The 25,090-nt window shown below is 53.9% G+C and overlaps 1 protein-coding gene across 4 annotated transcripts; it reads left to right on the top strand.

The window, feature by feature from the left end:
* The first annotated feature begins 259 nt into the window (after window positions 1-259).
* Window positions 260-23,238, top strand: ZSWIM4 (zinc finger SWIM-type containing 4). 4 transcript variants are annotated; one of them, XM_086408901.1, is made up of 14 exons: window positions 260-638; window positions 2,850-3,051; window positions 4,706-5,062; window positions 6,399-6,547; window positions 6,631-6,781; window positions 7,937-8,104; window positions 8,915-9,265; window positions 10,570-10,707; window positions 11,040-11,294; window positions 11,979-12,114; window positions 16,613-16,767; window positions 18,644-18,807; window positions 20,668-20,749; window positions 21,183-23,238. In XM_086408901.1, the coding sequence occupies exons 1-14, from the start codon at window positions 486-488 to the stop codon at window positions 22,040-22,042; spliced, it is 3,321 nt and encodes a 1,106-aa protein (XP_086265027.1). In that variant the 5' UTR covers window positions 260-485; the 3' UTR covers window positions 22,043-23,238. The 4 variants fall into 4 exon arrangements, with proteins under 4 accessions (XP_086265027.1, XP_086265028.1, XP_086265029.1 ...); XM_086408903.1 differs by having other exon boundaries at window positions 500-638; window positions 4,881-5,062; XM_086408904.1 differs by having other exon boundaries at window positions 514-638; window positions 4,562-5,062.
* The last annotated feature ends 1,852 nt before the right edge of the window (window positions 23,239-25,090 follow it).

Genomic DNA, 25,090 nt, shown 5'->3' with positions numbered 1-25,090 from the left:
CAAGACCCGCCCCGAAACTCCGCTTAAGGCCGGCGCTGCGGGGTCTCCTCCCACTGTGATTGGTCTTCGGCTCTTCGTGATTGACAGCCCAGCTCGCTGAGCGTCCTGATTGAGTAGTCCCGAAAAGACGGGCAGTGCACGTAACGAATGAACAGCGTCGACTTGGATACGGATCTGGTGGTGCAGCCAACGGCGGAGGAGGGCCTCGGAGGCCGAAGGGGGGGCCAATAGGGATGGGCGGCGGGGGCGGGACAACGGTGTAGGATAAAGCGGCGGCCGAGGCAGCTTCATTGTTGTGAAGCGTCTTAAAGGGGCCGCATCACCGTGGTGGCCCGGGGGTGGGTGCGGCGCGAGTCCCGGGGCCACCGAGCACAGTCCAAGGTCAGGAAGGTGGGCAGGAGTCGTGGGAGCCGGCGAGGGGGAGCGGGCTTCGGGCAGAACCCCCTCAACAGGCCCCGCCCCGGCCCCGGCTCCGGCCGGGCCGGATGGACCCCCCCGCGGCCAAGCGGAGCCGGGGCTGCCCGGCAGGACCGGAGGAGCGCAACGCCGGGGCCGGGGCCGTGCGCGGCCGGGGCCGGCCCGAAGCTCTGCTGGACCTCAGCGCCAAGCGAGTAGCCGAGAACTGGGCCTTTGAGCAGGTGAGCGAGAGGCGGGGTGGGGAGGAACCCACTCCTAGCCTCTTCCTAGACGTATCTTTTCCTCTCCCTGCCCAGACCCCAGCCTCCGGACCTGTCCCCATCGAAGACACCTCCATAGATCTCCAAAATCCTTAATTCTACCCAAGACATCCCCTCATCCTCCCATTTCACTCCTTCCACCCCCATCCCTTCCTGGGACAACTCTGCTCTTCAGCCCACAAGACCCAGGAATACCTGAGTGCCCCAGATCCAACTCGGGACCCATTTTCTCCTCCTGACCCGTGGTCCTCTTAGGACACCGCATACCTCTCTTGTCCCACCTTATCCTCATCCCCAGTTAGGGCACCCCATTCAATCCTCAGTCCTCTCTCCAACTCTTACGACCGCCCCAACTTGGGAACAGAGCAGATCTCAGGACCTAGAGACCCAACATTTCTGACCTACACCCCTTTAGAGGACTCTCCCATATATATAGATCCCAGGCCCAAGACACCCCTTTCTGTCTCCGATCCCTGCCTCCAGCCTCCACAACCCACTTATCCCATGGGGACATCTTCTCTTGGGAATCCTTCAGTCAGGCCCTAATACACAACCCCCTGTCATTCTGGGACCACCTCCCACCTGGGGCTGCCCCTCCTGACTGGCTGCAGAGATTACTCCATTGTCAGAGTCCTCCCTCCCCATTACCTCATGCCTACCCTCCCCTTTTCCCCACCCCACACCCTCAACCATCCCAGTCTTTCCAGAGTTTGGCAGCAAGTGCGGGGCCAGGGTCTTGCTACCTGGACAGGTGCATCTGGAACCCTGCCCCTATGGTTTCTGGGGGCCCTGCCAGGATGGCCCCAGGGCGGAAGCTATTAGAGTCAACTTTCCCAGCCTCAGTGGAGTTGTGGCTAGGACCTGACCAAGCCTTCCTCAGCCCCAACAGGCTCTGTCCTCTCTTTGGCTTTGGGTGGCTTTCTTTGCTCCCTGGCCTCAAAAGAATTAGGGAGTCTGCCTCGACCAATGGGTCTGGGCCAAGTGTGGATGGGGCGGGCTCTGATTCATGGCCTGGAAAATCCCTCCTTAGTCATCTGCCAACTGTCCCCGAGGCCCCGGGCGAATCACTGGTCCTCCCACTTCCCTTTGAAATCCAGGACTGGGGACTCTGAAGGGTTCCTGCTCCTTTACTGTGTGTGAGACCCCCAGGACAATCTTAAAACCTTCTCCAAGGCTCCCATGTACCTGCCTCAGGCAGGTCTGGCCCTAGTAAAGGTCTTACCACGCAGAAGCAGCTCTTTGGAAATTGGTCTCCTTATTTTGAAGAAACAAGGGCACAGAGAGGTTGAGAAACTTGCCCAAGGACACCCAGCCAGTGAGTAGCAAGCCTGGACTGGAATGTAGGCTCAACCAGCTCAGTTCATTGCCCAGAGCCCCCAGGGGTGGGCAGGACGTTCGTCCCTTCCTGGGGACCCTTAGAAGCTGGAACAGAGAGCCTGTCTTGGAACCTGGAGCTCCTCAGCTGTGGGATCCTGAACAAATGAATTCACCTTATTTCTGAGCTTAGAATCCCCAGGCTGCCAAAATATTGGATTGTTGCTGGTAGAATTAAGGGTATTTAATATACATAAAACATTTAGCACAATGTGGGCTAAGACTGTGTAGGCCTGATCACTCGTCTTCTGATCACTTTTGTCTTCTTTCCTCCTGCCCCACCCCAACCCCACAAGCCTGAGGGGTGAGACTACCTTCCATTAGGATCCTGGGACCTGACATTCAAGAGGGAAGTGACAGAAAGTTCTAGAATACTAACAATGGGCCAGGTGTTATTATAAGTGCTATACATATTAATGCATATGTAATACTCATGACACCCAAAAGGCGGGTGCTCTTAACATCTCCTTCTTACACTTGAGAAAAACTGAAGCTCAAAGAGGCAAAGTGACTTGTCCAAGGTCGTGCTACTTGTTTTATTTGGTTATTTTGGTAGGTCTTAGCTGTGGCAGGTAGGATCTTCACTGTGGCATCTTTTGTTGTGGTGGGTGGGTTTAGTTGCCCCACAGCGTGTGGGGTCCTAGTTCCTGGACCAGGGCTTGAACCCACATCCCGTGCACTGGAAGGCAGATTCCCAGCCACTGGGCTGCGGAGGAAGTCCCCAGGGTCATGGTACTTGTAAGCAGCAAAGTCAGGGTTCCAGCACCCGGGTCTCTAACACAGCAGCTCTTTCCACAGGTTGAGGAGCGGTTCTCCCGTGTGCCGGAGCCAGTCCAGAAGCGCATTGTGTTCTGGTCATTTCCACGCAGCGAGCGGGAGATATGTATGTACTCATCACTGGGGTACCAGCCCCCAGAGGGCGAGCACGACACCCGGGTGCCCTTCACCCGTGGGCTGCACCTGCTGCAGAGTGGGGCCGTAGATCGTGTGCTACAAGTAGGTGAGTGCCTGTCCCTCCAGCCCTGCCAGTGAGGCCAAGGGTCCAGAGCATGTGTGGAGGAGCAGGGAGCTGAAAGATTCCAAAAGGCAGGCTTTGATGCCCACAGAGGGTTGTACAAAATATTCTGAGCTCAGGATCAGGGATCTGCCTCGACTTGAGTCAGCTTAGTTGGGGGTGAAGGTAGAAGTGTGAGACAGGGAGGAGGCAGTGGTTTTGAGGAGCGATTATAAACCGGAAGTGAGGGGAGGTTCCAGACCTCAGGCACTGGGGCCCAGGAGTCCTCTGGGCCCAGGGTTTAGAGCCAGAGGTAAGAATGATCCTAGACTTCAGGCAGCAGGGTCCTTGGTAAGAGTTGGAGGCAAAGTTTTTTTGTTTATTTTTTTAATATTTATCTTTTGTTGGGGCGTGTGGACTTCTCTCTGGTTGTGGCACACGAGCTTAGCTGCCCACACGAGGCAGGTGGGATCTTAGTTCCCCGACACCAGAGATCGAACCCATGTCCCATACACTGACTGGAAGGAGGATTCGTAACCACTGGACCAGGGAAGTGGCGCAGTTTTAGAGCCAGTGGTGAGAGACAGACTTAGACCTCAGGCAGAGAGATTCAGGTGGAGGTGGGGTTCATAGGTTTAGGGATGGTCTTGGACCTAAGGCAACGAGGATTTGGTGGGGTCTGGGGTGAAAGTTCACCAGCTCAGGGAGATGGTGAAGGATACGGAAGCCTGGCGTGCTGCTGTCCATGGGATTGCAAAGAGTCAGACACGACTGAGCAACTGAACGAAGGGTGAAAGCTGAGGATCATCAGTAAGGAGTGCTCTTAAAGCGCAGACAGCAGGGTCCAGGTGAAGGGAGCGGGTGGAAGTGTAGCTGGAGATGAAGGATGAGTCTCGACCTCAGGAAGCAGGGCTCAGATGGGAACCAGTGGAGACTGAGCCAGAAGGCAGATGAGCCTTGGAATACCACACTTCACATGGTGGCAGGTCACGTCATCTCCCAGCTGGAGGCAGGGACTCAGCCAAGATGACCGTCTCTGAACCATGTCAGCCTGGGGGCCCCCTTGCCTGGACATGACCCAGCCAGCCACAGGCTCAGCCACCTCCAACTGGTATGAGGAAGCTGCTGTGTCCCTGCATGACACAGACAGGGCCGGCTGGAGCCTGAGCTGCCCAACCAGTCGGATGAGCCTGGCATCTGGGCTCCCCAGGGGCCAGGGAGGGGCAGGGGGTTGATGGGGTGACCTGGCCCCTAGCTGGCCCCCAAGATTCAACCCTTCGCCCCCAAGATTCTTTGGTATCTTCCCAGGAAATTCCAGGGTGCCTGGAGCCTGGGCAGTATCCATAATGATTCAAGGGCTTATGGTAATATTATTCAGAATTAGAATAAGAACAAGCATTTATTTAGCACTTACTGTCTGCAAACAGTGTTCTACATTAACCCATTTCATCCTCTTTACAAACGCATGAGGAGGATGCTACCTCCACATTTATTCATTAATATTCCCATTTCACAGATGCAGACACTGAGACCCAGCAAGGTTAGGTTACTTGTGCTAAGTTACTCAGCTGGAATTTGCACCTGGTCTTGCTGTGCGTCGTTGTCAAGCACAACCCATCTCTGGGGTGATGCAGCAGTGACAGCTTGGTTTTGGTCTTAGGGTTCCACCTGAGTGGAAACGTCCGGGAGCCAGGGGGCCCCGGAGAGCCCGAGCGGCTTTACCACGTCTCCATCAGCTTTGACCGCTGCAAGATCACATCTGTGACCTGCGGCTGTGACAACCGCGATCTCTTCTACTGTGCCCACGTGGTGGCCCTGTCGCTGCACCGCATTAGGCACGCCCACCAGGTGGAGTTGAGACTGCCCATCTCTGAGACACTCTCCCAGATGAACCGGGACCAGCTGCAGAAGTTTGTGCAGTACCTCATCAGCGCCCACCACACCGAGGTGCTGCCCACCGCCCAGCGCTTGGCAGACGAGATCCTCCTCCTGGGCTCTGAGATCAACCTGGTGCATGGTAAGGGTGCCCCAAGGTCTAATGGGAGAGGTGAGGCCCCAGCTCAAAGCCACCTTGCTTGCTGTGTGGCAGGCATGTGTCACAGCATCCAAAGATAGCCTTGATCTAGGAATGAGGGTGGAGCACCACCACCTGAGGCCAAGGTCACACACCTAGGAAGTAGCAGAACCTGGATTTGATCTGGCCCTGGGTAGACGAATGGTCAGAAATCAGCCAATGGGAAGATCCAGCCCCAGGGTAGGGGTGTCCCAAGATCGCAGGAGCAGGCCTGGGATCATGGATGGGTGGAGGTCAGGAGGAGTATGTGTGGACCTTAGTGGGTATGAGAGGTGGGATATGGTTAGGAGATACACCCGGAGGTGTTATGAATTCTGGGGTGGTTTGGAGCTACAAGTGTTGCTTAACTATAATGGTGGGAGGATGGAGTAAGATGGAGAGTGAATAGATGGATGAGTAGCAGGTGGAGGCATGAATGGATGTTTGAGAGTAGTGATGGGTGGCCAGAAATTGTTCATGATGGAGTGTTGGGGTGAACTGATGGTGTGGGAAAATGAATGGAATGAGTGGATGGGTGATTTACTGGGACAGTAGGTGAATGGGGAGTTGGTGGTACTCGGCAGTGGAGTTGGATGGCATGTGCTTTGCTTGCGGAATTTGAGGTAGTGGACAGATGGGGTTGGTGGAAGATTGGAAGGACCAAGGGGTACATGGATTGAGGGTGAGTTGATGGGTGCATGAATGTTGTTATATATAGACTGACATAGTGCATGGATCAAGGATATGGGATGGATGGATGGACTAATGGATTGGTGGGTGTTTGGAGAGATACAAATGAATGGATGGTTGGTGGGGGGAAAATAGATGGAGAGTTTGGGTAACTGGATGCATGGATAGCATGGTTGTGTGGGTCAGTGGATGAATAGGTCAGTAGTGTTTTGAGTGTTTGGTACAGATGAGTTGGAAAGACAAATAGGGTTGGGTAGGTGGATGGATGGATGGATGGATGGATGGATGGACTGATGGGATGGGTGTGTAGATCAGTGAACAGATAGGAGTTATGGGTAGGGTGGATGATGAACTAATGCGGTAGGTAGGTGTGCTAAGGGTTATGATGTGTGGATGGAAAGATGCATGGCATGACATGGGGGTGTGGATAGACCGGTGAGTGGTTTGAATGGATGCGTAGGTGATGCTTTGGGTAGGATGAGGATGGATGGGTGGGTGAGTGGGTTTTCAGGTGGGATGGATGGAATTTGGGGATGGATTGGGTGATTTGGAGGACTGGTTGACATATTCCTTTCCCCAGCGCACACCTGTTTTCCGTCCCTCCCCACAGGTGCCCCAGACCCCACAGCAGGCGCAGGCATCGAGGATGCCAACTGCTGGCACCTGGACGAGGAGCAGATCCAGGAGCAGGTGAAACAGCTGCTGTCCAATGGCGGCTACTACGGCGCCAGCCAGCAGCTGCGCTCCATGTTCTGCAAGGTGCTGCGTGGGCAAGCACGGGGGGCGGGGCTAGGCTCCGGAGTCAGAGCCCCGCCCCTTCTGACCACCAGGTCTTGGCACAGGTGCGAGAGATGCTGCGGATGCGTGACTCCAATGGGGCGCGCATGCTGATCCTCATGACTGAGCAGTTCCTGCAGGACCCGCGCCTGGCCCTGTGGCGGCAGCAGGGCGCTGGCATGACGGACAAGTGCCGCCAGCTGTGGGACGAGCTGGGTGAGTCCCAGACCCCAAAAGCGGAAGCACGGCAAGCTCCTGGGCTCGACCACCCTGAATCCGTCCTCATTCAGTAGCACCGCCAATATACAAGGGCTGTACTGAGCGCTGGGGCTACCACAGGCAACAAAAGAGATTAAATACCTGCCCTCAGGGCTTCCCTGATAGCTCAGTTGGTAAAGAATCCGCCTGCAATGCAGGAGACCCCGGTTTGATTCTTGGGTCTGCAAGATCCGCTAGAGAAAGAATAGGCTACCCACTCCAGTATTCTGGCCTGGAGAATTCCGTGGACTGTATAGTCCATGAGGTCACAAAGAGTCGAACTCTGAACGACTGAGGGACTTTCATTTCTTCTCAGAGACCTGACACCTAGTAGGGCAGACAGAGAGGAGAAAATCCCACAAGCCCATTAGGCCAAGGGTCAACACACATTTTCCATAGGGCCAGACAGTTAATAGTTTTGGCTTTTCAGGCTATTTGGGTTTTGTCCCAACTATTCAATTTTATCTGTTGTAGCAAAAAAGCAACCACAAACACATAACAAAGTAGGCATGGTAGCATTCCAATAAACTGTATTTATGGGCACTATTTATTTATTTGAATTTCATATCATTTTCACAAATCACAAAATATTTTTATTTATTCCTCACCCCCTCCACCATTTAAAAATGTAAAAATGACTCTTAGCTCAAAGGCCATTCAAAAACAGGTGGTGGGGGACTTTCCTGGTGGTCCAGTGCTTCCAAGGCAGGGGTGCAGGTTTGATCTCTGGTTGGGGAACTAAGATCCCACATGCAGTGCAGCTCCCAAACAACAACAAAAAAAAGGCAGGTTTTATTTTCTCCACAGGTGGTAGTTCGCTGACCCCTGTGATTGATAGTGATAAGTGGTATAGAGAAAAAAAAAATGGCAAGAGGAGTCTGGCAGCCAGGGTTTGAGTCCTGACTTCTGTCTTCCCAGCTGTGTGACTTTGAGCAAGTGACTTTACCTCTCTGAGCCATAAAGTGAAGAGAGGATGAATTGCAGCCTCAGAGGCCCAAGGTGAGAGTTAAGCAGTGCCCAGCACACAGCAGGCACTCCATAAGTGTGTGCTGCCCCTGCTGGCATGAGTGCTGAGCCTCCTCCATGCCCACATTGGCTACCCTCCCTCCCCAGGGGCCCTGTGGGTGTGCGTCATCTTGAGTCCCCACTGCAGACCAGAGGAGCGGACGAGCTGGCTCCAGCTGCTTAGCAAGTGGGACAAGCTGGACGTGTGCCCACTGGAGGAGGGCAATTACTCTTTTGATGGGCCCAGCCTGCAGCCTACTGCAGCCCTCATCCCAGGTAGGAGAGGGGTCCCTGCCATTCCCCGCAACAACCCATCCCTATTGCCTGTGGCCTCGTCTCCCCATCATGGTGCTCTGGGGGAAAATGGAGGCAGGGCGGAGGGGACGAGCCCTTACCTGCCTCCTAGCCAGGAGACAGTGAGTGTCCAGGGCAGGGGCAGCAGGCAGCCTGAGGGACAGTGATGTGAAATATTTAAGATACCTGTAGTTCTGGGCTGACTCAGTCTCCTCCTGGCCATGGAGGCAGAAATCGGGTGGGGGGAAGGGGAAACAGAAAGAAAAGGAAACAGGTATTAAGAAGAGAAAGACAAGTAAAGACAGGCAGAGAGGGAGGGAGAGAAATAGAGGAGGAGAGAGAAAGAAATTGAGTATGGAGGGAGAAAGATGGACAGACCCAGTTGTTCATTTGTGGTGGCTCAGACAGTAAAGAATCCACCGCAAAGCAGAGACCTAGGTTCAATCCCTGAGTCAGAAAGATCCCCTGGAGAAGGGAATGGCTACCCACTCCAGTATTCCTGCCTGGAGAATTCCATGGACAGAGGAGCCTGGCGGGCTATAGTCCATGGGGTCGCAAAGAATCAGACACGACTTTTTCATGTCGGACACTTTCACTTTCATGAAGGACTATGATAGCTCCCCTGACACACACACAACTTTAAGTCTTCTGAAAAAATTGGGGGCAATGATGGCACACTCGTCACTGTATCCAGAGTCTAGGCCCAAGCTGGCATTTGGTGGGATAGAACTGTCCATTGCCTAACTGCTAGGGCCCCCCTCATGGAGCCACATTTGGGCACCTCTCCCACAGGCCCAGAGGAGGAGGTGATGGCGATGGCTGCAGGTTCCCGCCACACCGTGTTTGGCCGCGCCCTGCAGGCTGGGTCACTGCATTGGAGTGATGACCATCTGCAGAGGATCCTGGCCAGTGACTCCTACAGCCCCAACCTCACAGGCAACGGGGGCAGTGACAAACCAACCTTCGACCCCCAGGGCCGCCCGCTCTGGCTGGGCGAGCCCTTCCCCACTACCTGTGCTCGTGTGGACACCCTGAGGGCCCATGGATACCCCCGCCAGGCCCTGCGGCTGGCAAGTGCCATAGTCAACACCCTCCGGCTGCAGCAGCGACATCAGCTACAGATTTACAAGCAGCAGAAAAAAGGTGGGCACCAATCTTATCATCGTGTCCTGGGGCTGAAGACACAAATGCCAACTGCTGGGGGCTGTGGCAACCTGGAGGGTCTGTGGGTACAACAGGAAAACAGACCACTCAAGGTGTATTGAGCAGAAAGGACTTTAATACAGGGGATTGAGGGCTCACAGAACCAGTGAAAGGGATGCCATATTGAAAGGCAGGGAAGCCACTGCCTGGGTTCACAAACTTGAACTCCAGAAGCACAGAGAGTTCAGCTGGCTGTAGCCCTCACTGTGGGGTGGGGGCAGTTCCCAAGAGGACAACCCAGAACCTGCTGGCAAATCTTACATCTGTGCCCCAGACAGCCACACACACACCTACTCACAGCTGCTGCAGAAGAGTAATGGGCTCATTTTCTCCCAGCTTTCACACCTCACACAAAGGGGTCTGGGAAATGTAGTTTCTATGCATCCATCCATTTGCCTTTCAAGAACATGGACCCAGCATGCCAGATCAGATTTTTCCAAGAGAGGTCAGAAATCTGGATTCTTTGATGTGTAATTTCCTGTTTTGTTTTTTTTTCCCCCAATATGGGCAACAAATTCAAAATTGTATTCCATGTTGTATGACCCAAAAAAGAACATGTTTATAGACTAGATATGGGGAGCAGGAGGGAGCCACCAGTTGCATACTCTGGGTGATGAGGTTGGGTTGATAGGTTAGTTACCAGGAAATGGAACACAGGGTTTAATGAGGGAAGATGGGGGCTTTGGTATCTGAGCAGAACTCTAAACTAGCCTGGAAGCATAGGGAAAGCTCCTACCCTTCCCCAGGACCAGAGGAGGTGAGAGCTAAGCTTAGATCCTAAGGATGTACATGAGGTTCCCAGGAAAAAGAGAGGGAGCAACTATATTCCAGGTAGAAGAAACAGCGTGGGCTGGAGCCCAGAGGCAAGGGAGAGCTCAGCTTGTGTGAGAAGATGAGAGGATGTGCTTCCAGATGGGGTGGGTGCGTGACAGTCATGGGGAAGCGTTCAGATCCGTCCTTGAGAGTGCTGAAAGCTGGTTGAGCCTGAGAAAAGTGAGAAGGATTAAGGGTTCTATGGAGAGGAATGAGACTGGTTGGATGTTTTAAAAGCACCCAGTTTAGCCACGCCTGAGCCTGGGTGTGGGATAGGAGGCCAGGGAGGTGAGAGCTACTGCAGAGCTCAAGGGGGCAGAGATGAAGGTGCTGGATGGGCATCTGGAGGCTGGGCTCGGGGTTTGGGAAGAGGAAGCCCTCCTGGAGGGTTGGTAGAGGGGTGGGCCTTGAGCCTTTTTTTCTACCTTCAGAGCTACTGCAGAAAGGTTCCACCTGCATCACTAACATGGAAGGATGGGTGGGCCATCCCCTGGACCCCATTGGCTGCCTCTGCAGGGCACTCTTGGAGGCCTGTCGTCTAGAGGAGGAGACCCTCGCCATTTACCCAGGTATCCACACTGGGGACCCCTGGAGGAGGTGGGAGAATCACCACCCCTTGGCCATACTCCTTTGCCTAGTATTCCTATTACTTGGCCACGCCCCTACACTTGGCCTGCCCTTTGGCCAGTACCAGGTGCCAAGAGGCTTAGCTTCTGAAAGTGAGGCCACTATAGGCCTACCTGCTGTTGGAAGGTGGGCGCTACCTCCTGGTGTGTGCAGAAACAGCTGGCTCTCCATAAATCTCCCCCACCCCTACAGTATCCATGTTTAAGGTCAGGGACCACTGGAGTCCCAGGAAAATGGGTTCCTCCCCGGTAGCCTTGGTGCCCTTCTCCCACAGACTCGGGCCCTGAGAAGCGGAAGGTGGCCTACCAGCACGTCCCCGTGCCGGGGAGCCCTGGGGAGTCCTATTTGGCAATGGCGCTAGAGGTGGCCCTGCTGGGCCTGGGACAGCAGCGGGCCCTGCCCGAGGGGCTGTATGCCCAGGACAAGGTGGTACGCAATGAGGAGCAGCTGCTGGCCCTGCTGGAGGAAGTGGAGCTGGACGAGCGGTTGGTGCAGGTGCTGCGCAAGCAGGCAGGACAGCTGCTGGAAGGTAAGGCCACACTTCTAAGCCGGGTTGTTCCTGAAACGTAGGGTCGAGTCCACTGCAGTGGTCTGGTTGCTGCTGGGTTGGGAGACCCAGCCTCTACCTTCCGGTACTTATTGTCTTACATACCTTATTGGTCAGTCGCAAAGTCGTGTCCTACTCTTTGTGACCTCATAACTGCAGCACGCCAGGATTCCTGGTTCTTCACTATCTCCCTGAGTTTGCTCAAACTCATGTCCACTGAGTCAGTGATAACCATCCCATCATTACATACCTTGGCAGTTCCCTAAAGGGGAGGTCCAAATTTTGGCCCCGCCCCCAGAAAGCCTGCCAGCCAATAACGGCTGCTATTGATGAGGCCTCCCCCCTCTCAACCCTATCCTTGTGAGGCCCCGTCCCTACCACTTAGGGAAGCTGGTTTGGCCGCGCCCCCAGAACAAGTGCAGCCCTGCCTTCACTCTGGCAACAGCCTGCGTTTGAGTCCTACCCCTACCCAGAGGTCCCAAGGGTCTCTTTCCTTTGGATTTTCCAGTACGTGTCTTAGTTTCAGCCCTGCTTCCTACCCCTGGGACCTCTCTAGCCCCAACCACTCTATCTTGGGGCGGCCCATACCCCACTGGAATGTGGGGACCCCTGGGGAGAGGCGATACACACCCATACCTGGGGGTTGAGCTTGGGTTGCCCCCGCAGGGGGTCCTTTCAGTGGCTTCGGAGAAGTGCTGTTCCGGGAGAGCGTACCCATGCACACCTGTGCCCGCTACCTGTTTACCGCACTGCTGCCTCACGACCCAGACCTGGCCTACCGCCTCGCACTGCGAGCCATGAGGTGAGAAAATGCAGCGGGGGACTCCCCCCGGGGCGGGAAGGATTAGGGGATGGGAGGCTACTGGGAGCCCCATCCTTCCGCCTGCTCTCGCAACTTAGTTCCTGCAGTCTCCTTCATGCTGGCATTCCAGGCCGCTCAGTGCTCTTGCTGACTAAACATAAATATGTCATATTATTTTGAATTTGAGAAATCTCCACATGACACAGAATTCAGAGTCCTTTTCTAGGTTTACCCCAACCTACCTAAAGCTCTGGAGGCAAGCAGTGTTACCACTTTCATACCTACACTACAAGAGTCCGGATTTCTGCAAACTCGTAATCTGAAAATTAAAACTTGGTTCTCCTTTACGCCCATGATACATCCTGTTGTTGTTTAGTCGCTAAGTCATGTCTGACTCTTTTTGTGACCCCATGAACTGTAGCCTACCAGGCTCCTCTGTCCATGGGATTTCCCAGGCAAGAATACTGGAGTGGGTTGCCATTTCCTTCTCCAGGGGATCCTCCTGACCCAGGGATCAAACCTCAGTCTCATGCACTGGCAGGCAGATTCTTTACCACTGAGCCACCAGGGAAGCCCCATACCTCTGGTACCTATTCTTTTTTTTTTTTTAATAACCTAATGGTTTCTTATGATGGTAAATCTTTTTAAATATTTGTTTATTTAGCTGCACGCAGTCTTAGTTGCCATACTCAGTTTCTTTAGTTGAGGCACGAGGAATCCTTAATTGCGACACGCAGGATCTTTTAGCTGTGGCATGTGGGATCTAGTTCCCTGACTAGGGATGGAACCCAGGCCCCCTGCATTGGGAGCACAAAGTCTTAGCCACTGGACCACCAAAGAAGTCTCCTGTACCTATTCTTTGCACCTTGTTTTCACTGAACTTTTGCATCTTAAAGGCTCTATCCTGTCACATAACAGGTGAACCACTGTAGGGTGGTACCATGAAAAACCCAGTGTGAAACTGATAGACATTTAGATGTTGCAGTGAATGACCAGGTTACCATTTCCCATGGGCACCAGCAGATCACAGAATCAGAATAGTAAAAGGCCCCGTCCATAGTAAACCATGCCCAACCAATTAAGTGAAATCCACCTCCCACCCTCTGATCCTATCGTCCAGCTGCTGCTGCTGCTAAGTCACTTCAGTCGTGTCCCACTCTGTGCGACCCCATAGACAGCAGCCCACCAGGCTCCCCCGTCCCTGGGATTCTCCAGGCAAGAACACTGGAGTGGGTTGCCATTGCCTTCTCCAATGCAGGAAAGTGAAAAGTAAAAGTGAAGTCGCTCAGTTGTGTCCGACTCTTAGCAAACCCATGGACTGCAGCCTACCAGGCTCCTCCGTCCATGGGATTTTCCAGGCAAGAGTACTGGAGTGGGGTGCCATTGCCTTCTCCGTATCCTCCAGAGATACCTATTAACAATTTGAGAGCTTCCCTGGCTGTCCAGTGGTTAAGACTCTGCTTCCAATACAGGGAGATCGGGTTCAATCCCTGCTTGGGGAACTAGGATCCCACATGCCACATGGCCTGGCAAAAAAAAAAAAAAAAGTTTGAGGTGCATTTTCCAGAATATTTGAAAAGAATAATCTGTTAAGAGCCATGATTTAGAGAACACTCTTTTATGTGTCAGACTTTTTTCCTAAACCAGTGCTAGCAAATTACAACCCACAGGCCAACTTTGGCCAGCTGCCTGCTTTTGTGCAGCCCCTGAGATAAGAATGGTTTGTATATTTTTAGATGGTTGGGAAGAAAAAAAAAAAAATTCTGTGACACATGAAAAACACGTGAAACTCAAATCTCAGTTTCTAGAAATTAAGTTTTATTGGCCCAGAGCACCACTCACTCGCTTGTGTATTGTCTGTGTCTGCTTTTACACAACAATGATGGTTGTGACACAGACCAAATGGCCTACAAAGCTGAAAATACTGGCTGTCCAACCAGTGCAGAAGAAAAGGTGCCAACTTCTGATCTAAATCTGACTCACATTATCCCATATAATCTTCTAAACACCCCAGCGAAATAAGTATATTTACACCCATTTTACACAAAGACACGCTGAAGCTGTGTCCCAAGTCACGTAGCAAAGTCATTTATTTATTCTTTAAATTTTTATTTATTTATTTTTGGCGGTGTTAGGTGTTCATTGCTGCCCGCAGGCTTTCTCTAGTTGCAGAGAGTGGGGCCTACTCTTCGTGGCTCTGCTCAGACTTCGCACTGTGGTGACTTCTTTTTCACGGAGCAGGGGCTCTCTAGTGCTCAGGCTTCGGTAGCTGTGGGCTTAGCTACTTGGTGGGGCATGTGGGATCTTCACAGGCCAGGGATTGAACCCGTGTCTCCTGCATTGGCAGGTGGAGTATTAACCACTAGACCACCAGGGAAGTCCAGCAAAGTCATTTTAGATATTTGGAACCAGAATAGTCTTGACTCCTTTTGCATGCTCTGATTACATTTAACAGCTTTGTAGAACTTTCTTAACACAAAATGTATGGAAACAGTGAGCTGAGTATCAAAATATCTTACGGGGGCCCCTCATTGAGTCATTCAGGAAACACGTGTTGTTTACCTGTTGTATGGCAGGCATTGTTCTGGTGCTGGAGATGCAATGGTGACCCAAACAGTCAAAAATTCCTGCCCTCATGGAGCTGACATTGTAGTGAGGGAGTGACAGGATGCACATTTATAGGTAAACTATGTTGTATGGCAGATGGTGACATGCAAGAGACGGGTAGAAGGGGTTGGGAGGGGAAGTTGCACTTGCCCATGTGTAGGGCATGTCATCAAAGAGCTCACTGAAAACACTTTTTAAATCATTTTATTGATTGATTGATTTTTGGCTGTGCTGGGTCTTCACTGCTGCACAGGCTTTTCTCTAGTTGCCATATGTGGGCCTCTCGTTGCAGCAGCTTGTCTTGTTGTAGAGCACAGGCTCTAGGCAAGCTGGCTTCAGTAGTGGTGGCACGAAAGCTGAGTAGTTGCAGCTCACAGACCCCAGAGCACAGGCGCAGTAGTGACGAGCAACTAAGCATGCGAGCTTAGTTGCTCTACACCATGTGGAATCTTCCTTGACCAGAAATCGAACCCGTGTTCCCTTCGTTGGCAGGTGGATTCTTACCCACTGCGCCACCAGGGAAACCCTGATGAGAGTTTTAACAGTGGGTCAAAAATATGGTCTCTGACTAGATCAGGATATGAGCAGGGGTCACAGATCCTTCATCTCAGGTGGTCGGGTCTTCTAATCTTGGTGAGTTTCTCCAGCCCCTTTAATCTTGCTTCAGGTGGTATCTTGGCTGTTCCTCCCTTGATTAGCAACTGTTGGAGTCCATCCATTGGAATGCAGGGAAGTTCTGGAGACTGGAGTCCTTACTTCAAGAAATGCCAGACAGAAAGGCCTCTGTGCCTGGGATTCCCACAAGGCCCTGATCAGTTTAAACTGCAGTGAACATCTTTGTCTTTTTAATTTTTACTGCAGTATAGTTGATTTACAATGTTGTGTTACTTTCAGGTGTACACCAAAGTGAATTAATTATACATATACCTATGTGTGGGGCTTCCCTGGTGCCACTAGTGGTGAAGACCCGCCTGCCAATGCAGGAGACATAAGAGACATGTTTCGATCCCTGGGTCGGGAAGATCCCCTGGAGGAGAGCATGGCAAGCCACTCCAGTATTCCTGCCTGGAGAATTCTACAGACCAGAGGAGCCTGGTGGGCTACAGTCATTGGGGTTGCAAAGAGGTGAAGATAACTGAAGGGACTCAGCAGCAACAGCAGCATCCCTCTGTGCCTGTGTGTTAAGTCGCTTCAGTCATGTCTGACTCTGTGACCCCATGGACTGCAGCCCACCAGGCTCCTCTGTGCATGGGATTTCCCAGGCAAGAGTACTGGAGTGGGTGGCCATGCCCCCCTCCAGGGGATCTTCCCGACCCAGTGATTGAACCCACATCTCTTCTGTCTCCCACATTAACAAGCAGGTTCTTTACCACTGGTGCCACCTGGGAAGGCCCACATATACATATACCCACTCTTTTTGAGATTCTTTCCCCATATAGGTCATTGCAGAGTACTGAGTAGAGTTCCCTGTGCTATACTGTATGTATTTTATGCATGCGTGCATGCTGAGTTGCGTCAGTCATGTCCATCTCTATGCAGCCCTATGGACTATAGCCCGCCAGGCTCCTCTGTCCATGGGATTCTCCAGGCAAGAATACTGGAGTGGGTTGCCATGCCTTCCTCCAAGGGATCTTCCCGACCCAGGGATTGAACCCGGGTCTCATGTCTCCTGCATTGGCAGGCAGGTTCTTTATCACTAGCCCCACCTAGGAAGCCGCATGTATTTTATACATGCAGTAAACATCTTCAACACACATCTTCCATCTTCCTGGGTGCCCAGGGCTTTGCTGACTCTGGAAGGTAGGTTCTGGCTGAGGTAGGAGGCATCTCCTAGAGAGGATGGAGAGTCTAGGCTTGTCTCACAGCAGGCTTGCTTCTCTTCTCACCCCAGGCTGCCCGTCCTAGAGACAGCGTTTGCAGCTGGAGAACCTCCCAGCAACCCGCTGGACTCCATCATGAGCAACCGCTTCCCCCGCTGGTTCATCCTCGGCCACCTGGAGACCCGCCAGTGTGAGCTGGCCTCTGCCATGCTGACTGCTGCCAAGGGTGAGGACCGTGGCTGCCCCCCGCCCCATCCCCCTGCCCTTTACATTACTCCTCTCCCTCCTTACCCTCATTCCATTCCCCCCATTTACTTTTACTTATCCCACAGTTTTCCTTGGGGCTTCCCAGATGGTGCTAGTGATAAAGAACCTGTCTGCCAATGCAAGAGACATAAGAGATGTGGGTTCTACCCTTGGGTCGGGAAGATCCCCTGGAGGAGAGCATGGCAACCCACTCTAGTATTCTTGCCTGGAGAATCCCACGGACAGAGCAGCCTGGGGAGCTACAGTCCATGGGGTTACAAAGAGTTGAAAGCAACTTAGCGTGCACCTATGCAGTTTTCCTTGAGCACATTCTTTTTTTCTTTTGACCTGCGGGATCTTAGTTCCCCGACCAGGGGTCAAACCCACACCCCCTGCAGAGGAAGTGTGGATTCTTAATCACTGGACCACCAGGGAAGTCCCTTCTTGAGCACTTTCTGTATATACCAGGCACAGTCCCAGATGCTGAGCCCCAGTAGCAAACAAAACTGTCCCAAATCCCATGCTCTGTGGTGTTATTCCTAGGGAGGGCAGACGGACAATAAATAAGGGAAAGAAGATAGTTATGCAGTGAGAGGTAATAAGTGCTATGAAGGGGCATACAGCAAGTTGACATTTAAGCCACAACACGAAGGCACAGGTGGAGTAATGCCAGTATCTGGTGTCTTAGCTCAGCTGCCGTAACAAACTACCATCGATGCGGTGGTTTAAACAACAGAAAGTTATTTTCTTACAGTTCTGGAGGCTGGAAGTTCAAGATCCGGGAGCCAGGACAGTCAGCTCCTGGTGCGGGCTCTCTTCCTGGCTTACAGACGACTGCCTTCTCACCGTCTCCTCACATGACAGAGAAACAGAGATCTCTGGTTTCCCCCTGTCCATATAAGGACTCTGATCTCATCCTGGGGCACTAGCCTCATGACTTCATCTAAACCAAATTACCTCCCAAAGGTCTGCCTCTAAAGACAGTCACTCTAGAGAGTTAGGGCTTCAGTGTATGAATTTTGGGAGGCACAGTTCAGTTCCCAGCATATGGGAAGAGTATTCCAGGCAGAAGGAACAGCCAGCACAGAGTGCCTGGTTATATTTAAGAAGCAGAGAGGAAGCTGGTGTGGCTGGAGCTGAGTAACAGAATTGTAGGATCTAGGTGAACAATAATAACAGTAATAAAAGTTCACATATGTGCATGTGTTTGCATGCTCAGTGGATCAATCATGTCAGGCTCTTTGTGACCTCATGGACTAGCTCGCCAGGCTCCTCTGTCCATGGGATTATCCCAGCAACAATACTGGAGTGGGTTGCCATTTCCTCCTCCAAGGGATTTTCCTGACCCATGGATTGAACCCATGTCCCCTGCAGCTCCAGCATGGGCGTGTGGATTCTTTACCACTGAGCCACCTGGAAGCCACTCACATATATAGGTCTTGCCATATTAAGGCCTTTACAAGTATGGGCTCACCGCAGCCCTGTGTGACATGTACCGTGGCATTAGTATTATCCATTGTACAAATGGGGCAGCCAAGGCACGGAGAGGTGAAGTGACTTGCTCAAGATCACACAGCTTGTGTGATTTGAACCCTGGCATCTGGCATCTGCTGGGTCCAGAATTGGTGCCCTTGACAGGGGTCCAGTGGCTTCCTCCCACAGAAAGGGAAGGGGCAGAGGAGAGATAAAGGGGAGTGCCAAGAGTGGTCTAGGTCTTCATGGAACCATCGCCAGGTGATCACCATCCACATTCACACATTTGCACATGTGTGGAAGAAACTGTGTGAGCAGGTCCGGCAGCATCCAGCTGGTGCAGGGTATGCCCGTGATATCCTCTGTCCCTCCCCCAACTCTAGGAGACCCCAAGTGGCTGCACGCAGTACTGGGCTCCATCCAGCAGAACATCCACTCTCCAGCCTTGCTTTTCAAGCTGGCTCAGGATGCCTGCAAGACTGCCACCCCGGCCAGCGCCCCACCGGACACCACGCTGCTGGGCATTGCGCTGGAGCTGGGCCTTCAGGTGCGAGCCACGGGAGCGAGCATGAGGGCAGGCCGGGTGGGCATGAGGGTGGGGCAAGGGCCCATTTGGGGGCGGGGCCTGAGTTCAAGGTCTTTCTGGAGGAGGGACCTAAGGGTAAACCTCGCATCCTTTAGGGGCGGGGCCTGGATGTGAATGGCATCTCTGGGCGGGGCTACAGAGGAACAGGGTCAGGCAGAGGAGTCCTGAGAGAGAGGGCCTGAAGTCACCAGTGAGGGTGGGACCTATGAATGAGTGACTCAGTTGCAGAACCTGAAGGTGAGAAACTACTTCTGGAGGTGTGGCTGAGGACACGGAAGGGGATCATGGAGCATGCAGGTGGCCACAAGAGGGAGCAGAACCTACGTGTGTTGGCCTGGGGTTGATGTGCCATAAGGACCATGAGTGGGCGGGGCTGAAACTGAAGAGCCTGCCTGCTGCTGCTGCTGCTGCTGCTAAGTCACTTCAGTCGTGTCCGACTCTGTGCGACCCCATAGACGGCAGCCCACCAGGGTCCGCCGTCCCTGGGATTCTCCAGGCAAGAACACTGGAGTGGGTTGCCATTTCCTCCTCCAATGCATGAAAGTGAAAAGTGAAAGTGAAGTCGCTCAGTCGTGTCCGACTCTTAGCGACCCCATGGACTGCGGCCTACCAGGCTCCTCCGTCCATGGGATTTTCCAGGCAAGAGTACTGGAGTGGGGTGCCATTGCCTTATCCAGAGCCTGCCTACTAGGAGCTTTCTTGGGGAAAGGGCCTGCAGGAGACTGCGGTGAGAAGGAGGCGTCTCTACTGAGGGGCGGGGCTTAGGGAGGGTCCTGTGAGTGAAGAGCCACCTCTGGGGGTGGGGTCTGTGGTTGAAAGTCGTGGAGGTAGAAGACCTGCAGGTGAGTGTCCAGGTCCTCCTCAGGGACCCGCACGAGGGACAGTGCTGTAAGGGCAGGGCAGAGGCATGGGGGCAGGGTCTCAGTGGCAAAAGTAAAATTAGAGAATAAGGTACAGATTCAGGTGACATCTTCCCAGTGTAGAACTGGCCAGCAAAGGGCACACAAGTGGCAGAATTGGCCTCTGAACAACGCCATGAAGAGGGCGGAGCTATTGTGGGGGAATACGGGGGTTGGGATAAAGGCGGTGCTTTGCGGGGTTTTTTGGCTGTGTTAGGTCCTAGTCATAGCACACAGGATCTTCGATCTTTGTTGCTCCATGCAGGACCTTTAGTTGCAGCATGCAGGATTTTTTTTTTTTTAATTGCAGCATGTGGGATCTAGTTCCCTGACCAGAAATCGAACCTGGGCCCCGTGCACTGGGAGCATGGAGTCTTGGGGACCATCAGGGAAGTCCCCAAGGGTGGTGCTGTAGGGTGGTGACCCCACTATTTAGGAGCTTCTAGGTAGGATCTGGGGTTGGAGCCTCAGGAGAAAGGCCAGCAAGGATGGTACTTATTGGGGGTGGGACCTGTAATGGCAGGTGCTTGTGTGGGGCCTCAGGAGGAAATCTGACAGGAAGCACAGAACTTTCCAGAGAAAAGTGACAGGTTGGTTAGTTGTCCCAGATAGAATCCACGGGACCTTAGAATAACACCAACAGTAATGGCTGGGCACATTAAAGCGGTAGGCACTGTACAAAAAGCCTTACTTACTACACACTCTCGCTTGATTCTCACAACTGGGTGAGGTAGATACTATTTTTATCTCCATTTTACAGATGAGGAAGCTGAGGTCCAGACAGGTGAAACCCCTTGCCCACACTGTACGGCTTTGATTCAGTCCTTAGCTTCTGAGTTTCCTGGGATCCCTCAGAGTCTTCCGCCCCCTTCCGTAGGCCTCCCTTGGGTGACCCCCTTCTCTCCCTGTGTCCCGGCTGCAGGTGATGCGGATGACCCTGAACACCATGACCTGGCGTCGGAGGGAGATGGTGCGCTGGCTGGTCAGCTGTGCCACAGAAATCGGTGAGAGCCCCCAAGGGGACTCACGGCTCACCTCCATGCAGAACCAGGCAGGCAGGAGGGAGAAGCAGAGCCACTTCCCGGACCCCAGCCCATGGTCTGGGCTGGGCCAGGAGGGAATGATGGGCATGGGGGAGGGCAGGGTGTGTCCAGCTGAGCCTGGAGGCTGGCCAAGCTAAAGAGGCTTGGAGAACGGACAATCCTTCCAGTGCTTAGCACCCACCTTCCCAGTTCGTACCCAGCCCAGCTGCCCTCTGCTCCCTTAGAAAAGTAAAGTGAAGTTTCTATCAGCCTGGAGTGGAGGTAGAGGGGATACAGCTTTATTCTTGCCTGGTGGGAACTCTAGGTCAGGGTAAACTTATACACATAGGTACACCCATGCACAGGTGAATCCCTGCCCCGTGCCCAGCCAGTGTCACCCTCTCGTTTCCCGCAGGCCCGCAAGCCCTGATGAACATCATGCAGAACTGGTACTCCTTATTCACCCCGGTGGAGGCGGCCACCATCGTGGCAGTAACAGGCACCACCCATGCCACGCTGTTGCGGCTGCAGCTGGATGCAGCCCGGCGGGAGGAGCTCTGGGCCTGCGCCCGCACCCTGGCCTTGCAGTGCGCCATGAAAGACCCGCAGAACTGCGCCCTGCCTGCCCTCACCCTGTGCGAGAAGAACCAGGCGGCCTTCGAGGCGGCCTACCAGATCGTGCTGGATGCGGCCGCTGGCGGCCTGGGCCACGCCCACCTCTTCACCGTGGCGCGCTACATGGAGCACCGCGGCCTGCCGCTGCGGGCCTACAAGCTGGCGACGCTGGCCCTGGCGCAGCTCAGCATCGCCTTCAACCAGGACAGCCACCCGGCAGTCAATGACGTTCTCTGGGCCTGCTCGCTCAGCCACTCCCTGGGCCGGCACGAGCTCTCGGCCATCGTCCCCCTTATCATCCGCAGCATCCACTGCGCCCCCATGCTCTCCGACATCCTGCGCCGCTGGACCCTCTCGGCACCCGGCCTGGGGCCCCTTGGGGCTCGCCGGGCTGCCAAGCCTCTGGGCGCCGACCGGGCACCGCTTTGCCAGCTGCTAGACGCGGCTGTGGCAGCCTACATCACCACCAGCCACTCGCGCCTGACGCACATCAGCCCGCGTCACTACAGCGACTTCATCGAGTTCTTGGGCAAAGCTCGCGAGACTTTCCTGCTGGCGCCCGATGGGCACCTGCAGTTCGCCCAGTTTCTGGAGAACCTCAAACAGACCTACAAGGGCAAGAAGAAGCTCATGCTCCTGGTGCGGGAGCGTTTCGGCTGAGGGGCAAGAGGCAGACGGTGGGGGCATCCTCCCTTCGCCCCTGCCCCTGTGGCACCCGCTCTCCATCAGGGGCCTCGACGCTGAAGGCCCGTGTGGCGTTTCAGTATTAAGTCAGGGAAGGAGCCCGGCTGAAGCTGGGTGGTCTTGCCTGCCATCCCCCACCCCCCAAGCCCAAAAGGAGGTGGGAGGCAGGAGGTGGCATCCTGCCACGTGCGTGCCTAGGAGCGTGCAAGCGAGTGTGCGAGACGCGAGGATCAGAAGCCATACCAGCACCCAGAGGCCTGGAAGGGGGTGTGTGCTCGTGCAGCTGGTATGACCCCATTGTGAGCATCCCAGAAGCAATAGTCAAGCTCTCTGTCTGGTGCTGAGGGGGCAGCGGGGAGTGCTGGGAAGCAGGACTCTCCAGACACTGGTTTTCGAAGTCAAAGTAGCAGACAGACCCTCCCTGTGCCCAACTGTGGGTGGGTGGAGGGCTTGTGTTAGGGCATCTAAACTCCTTTTGTAATACCCCCTCACCCCCACCCCTGCCTCAGGGGCCCCACGGGCAGCCCCTACACCCTCCAGGCTGCCAAACGGGAATCAATGGTTCACCCCCACTGAAGGATTTGAAGAGGCTTCAGGCCTCGGCCACATACCTCACCCTCTCATCCTGCCAGGATTCCGTTGGGTGCCAGGGTCCCAGGGCAGGCTGGGGGGGTCATTATTGCCCCTCCCCCTACCTACTAGTCACTGGACATACAACTCAGGAACCGAGCCAGACTCACACTGTCCTCCGAACCTGGTGTGGGGGGAGACAAGCACAGGCAAGCCAGAGACCCCCCCAAACCCCCCAATCTAGAAAGGAAAGGAGCTAACATCTTCGCATTTTTTGGCTGGCTGTGTGTCTCTCCTTTTCTCCTCCTCTGCCTCCCGGCTCTGTCCTTCATCTTATTCCCTCTTCCCATATTTCCATCTAGCCTTTCTATTTGCATTCCCAGCTGTTGTCTCTCTGGCCTCCCTCTCCCCACCTTGGCCTAGGGAGAAGAAGAAAGAGTCCCGCTCCCAATCATCCACCTCTGTCTTTTCTCCTCTTGTAATTAAGGACAAAGATCACCGAATTTTGTAACTTTTTTTTCTATTTATTGAGCCACATATTGTATTTACTTTTTTTTTTTTTTTTTTTTAAGATTGAACACAGCTTGTTCTTTTAAATTTTAGTTTGAGACTAAAGTGTGTTCTCCTCCCCCAGTGTGGCCCCTGCCAGGGCCCCCTTTCCCCCCCGTAGAAAATCTCCAGCCTCTTCTCTGGGAATAGTTTCAAGCGACGGGTGCAATGGGAGCCACTGTTGGTTACATCCAGTGGGAAGAGTATGGATGATAGTGGACAGGATGGAGAGCTCACTGTGAGCAAGCCTAGTGTTTATATCTGTGCTTTACACCTGTCATCTGTTACGACACCTGTCTGAGGAGAAAGCTGAGGCTCCAAAGTTTAAGGAAAGGGCATGGAATTTTAGAAAGTGATAGCTCTAGATTCAGTTCCTTGCTGGGCTGGGGACACTGCTCACCCCAAGCTGCTTGGTCCATGCAGTGATGGGAGTGGCCACTAGAGGGTGCCCTGGCTCCAGACACTCACTATTGAAGTTCCCTGTGTGCGTTCTCGGTTGCTCAGTCCTGTCTGACTCTGCGACCCCATGGACTAGCCGTTAGGGCTCCTCTGTCCATGGGATTTCCTGGCAAGAATACTGGATTGGGTTGCCAATTCTTACTCTAGAGGACTTTCCTCAACTAGGATCGAACCCAAGTCTCCTGCATTGGCAGCTGGATTTTTTACCACCTGGGAAGCCTCGCTATTGGGGTGATTTGCAGACACGACTGAGCGACTGAACTGAAGCACGTGGCAGGGGTGGGAGGGTGCCTGTCAGGTGCTGGGTGCAGCTGGGTGGGGAAGACACAGCCCCCAAAAAGTGGAACGCGGTTTAGACTAGGCCTTGGTGGGCGAGGTTCTTGCCGAGATGACGTGGGCATGGTCAATGCCGGGCGCGCCTAGGGCGTGTCTGGGCTCCTACCCCGCGGATGAGGGACCTGGGTGATGGCGAGAAGGCCTTTAGTTGCCTTTACTGGTTTCCTGCCTGTAGAGACTGACTGGGTCAGCGTCAGGGCCGGGGCAGGCGAGGACAGGCTTCCCGGAGAGGCGGGGTTCAGAGCGAGGCTGGGCGGGGCCAGCAGCCGGAGGACACCAAGGGCCTGCGCGCAGGCGTGGGCGGGCCTTCCCTGGCGCTGGGCAAGGCGATTGGCTCTTGGCACCGCCCTGCGCTGGAGGGAACCAGTTGGAGATGACCCCACCTTCTGCCCCGCCTCACACATTCCTGCAGGTATGTGAGGGGAGACCCCAGCGGACCCACAAGCTCCTTAGCGCCGCCTGGAGGCCTGGCAGGGTAGAGGCGGCAGTCCTGAGGGCCCTGTCTCAGCTTTGGCCCTTGGGGTTCCCGGCTGCCTTCAAATGTTCTCAGACTTTGGGGCACCCCTTACTGTGCCCCTCGGCTCTCCAAATCATCTGCAGATGTCCCCACACACCTAGGGTGCCACTCAGGTCCCAGTCACAGCCAAATGTCCCCCTTGAGCCCACACACATAATTTCCCCACCATGGTTCTCAGATACCAGACATCTCAAATCTTAACCCCAATCCAAGTTGTCCCTTATGTCTAAGTCACCCGTAAATGTCATTAGATCAACACCTTCCGGTACCAGTTATCTTCAAATGTCCAGTGTTTTCTTCCAGGTCACCCTCAACCACCAGCTTAGATTGGGTCCCATTCCCTTCCACCTCACCCCTGGACATGGGGCATTCCTTATCATCCTCCCGTCTAGGTTCCAGTTCTTGTTACCACACCAACCCTGAATGTCTGTCCCTCTAACCCACCCCTGAACCCCAGGGCACTCTTCAAGTTCACCTTTCCATGATAAGGGCACCCTTTATGACTAAAGGGCACCCAAATGACTAAATTTTCATCGTCTCCAGAGTGGGCAGGGTAGGGCTCGGGATCCTGTGAGGTCAGGAGCCCAGGAGGC

This window comes from Bos grunniens, chromosome 7, assembly GCF_055505025.1.
Source record: "Bos grunniens cultivar Pamir isolate PY7600 chromosome 7, Bosgru_T2T1.0, whole genome shotgun sequence".
Classification (NCBI taxonomy): domain Eukaryota; kingdom Metazoa; phylum Chordata; class Mammalia; order Artiodactyla; family Bovidae; genus Bos; species Bos grunniens.
Note: the sequence above shows the minus strand (reverse complement) of the source record. Positions and strands in the feature narration are given on the sequence as shown.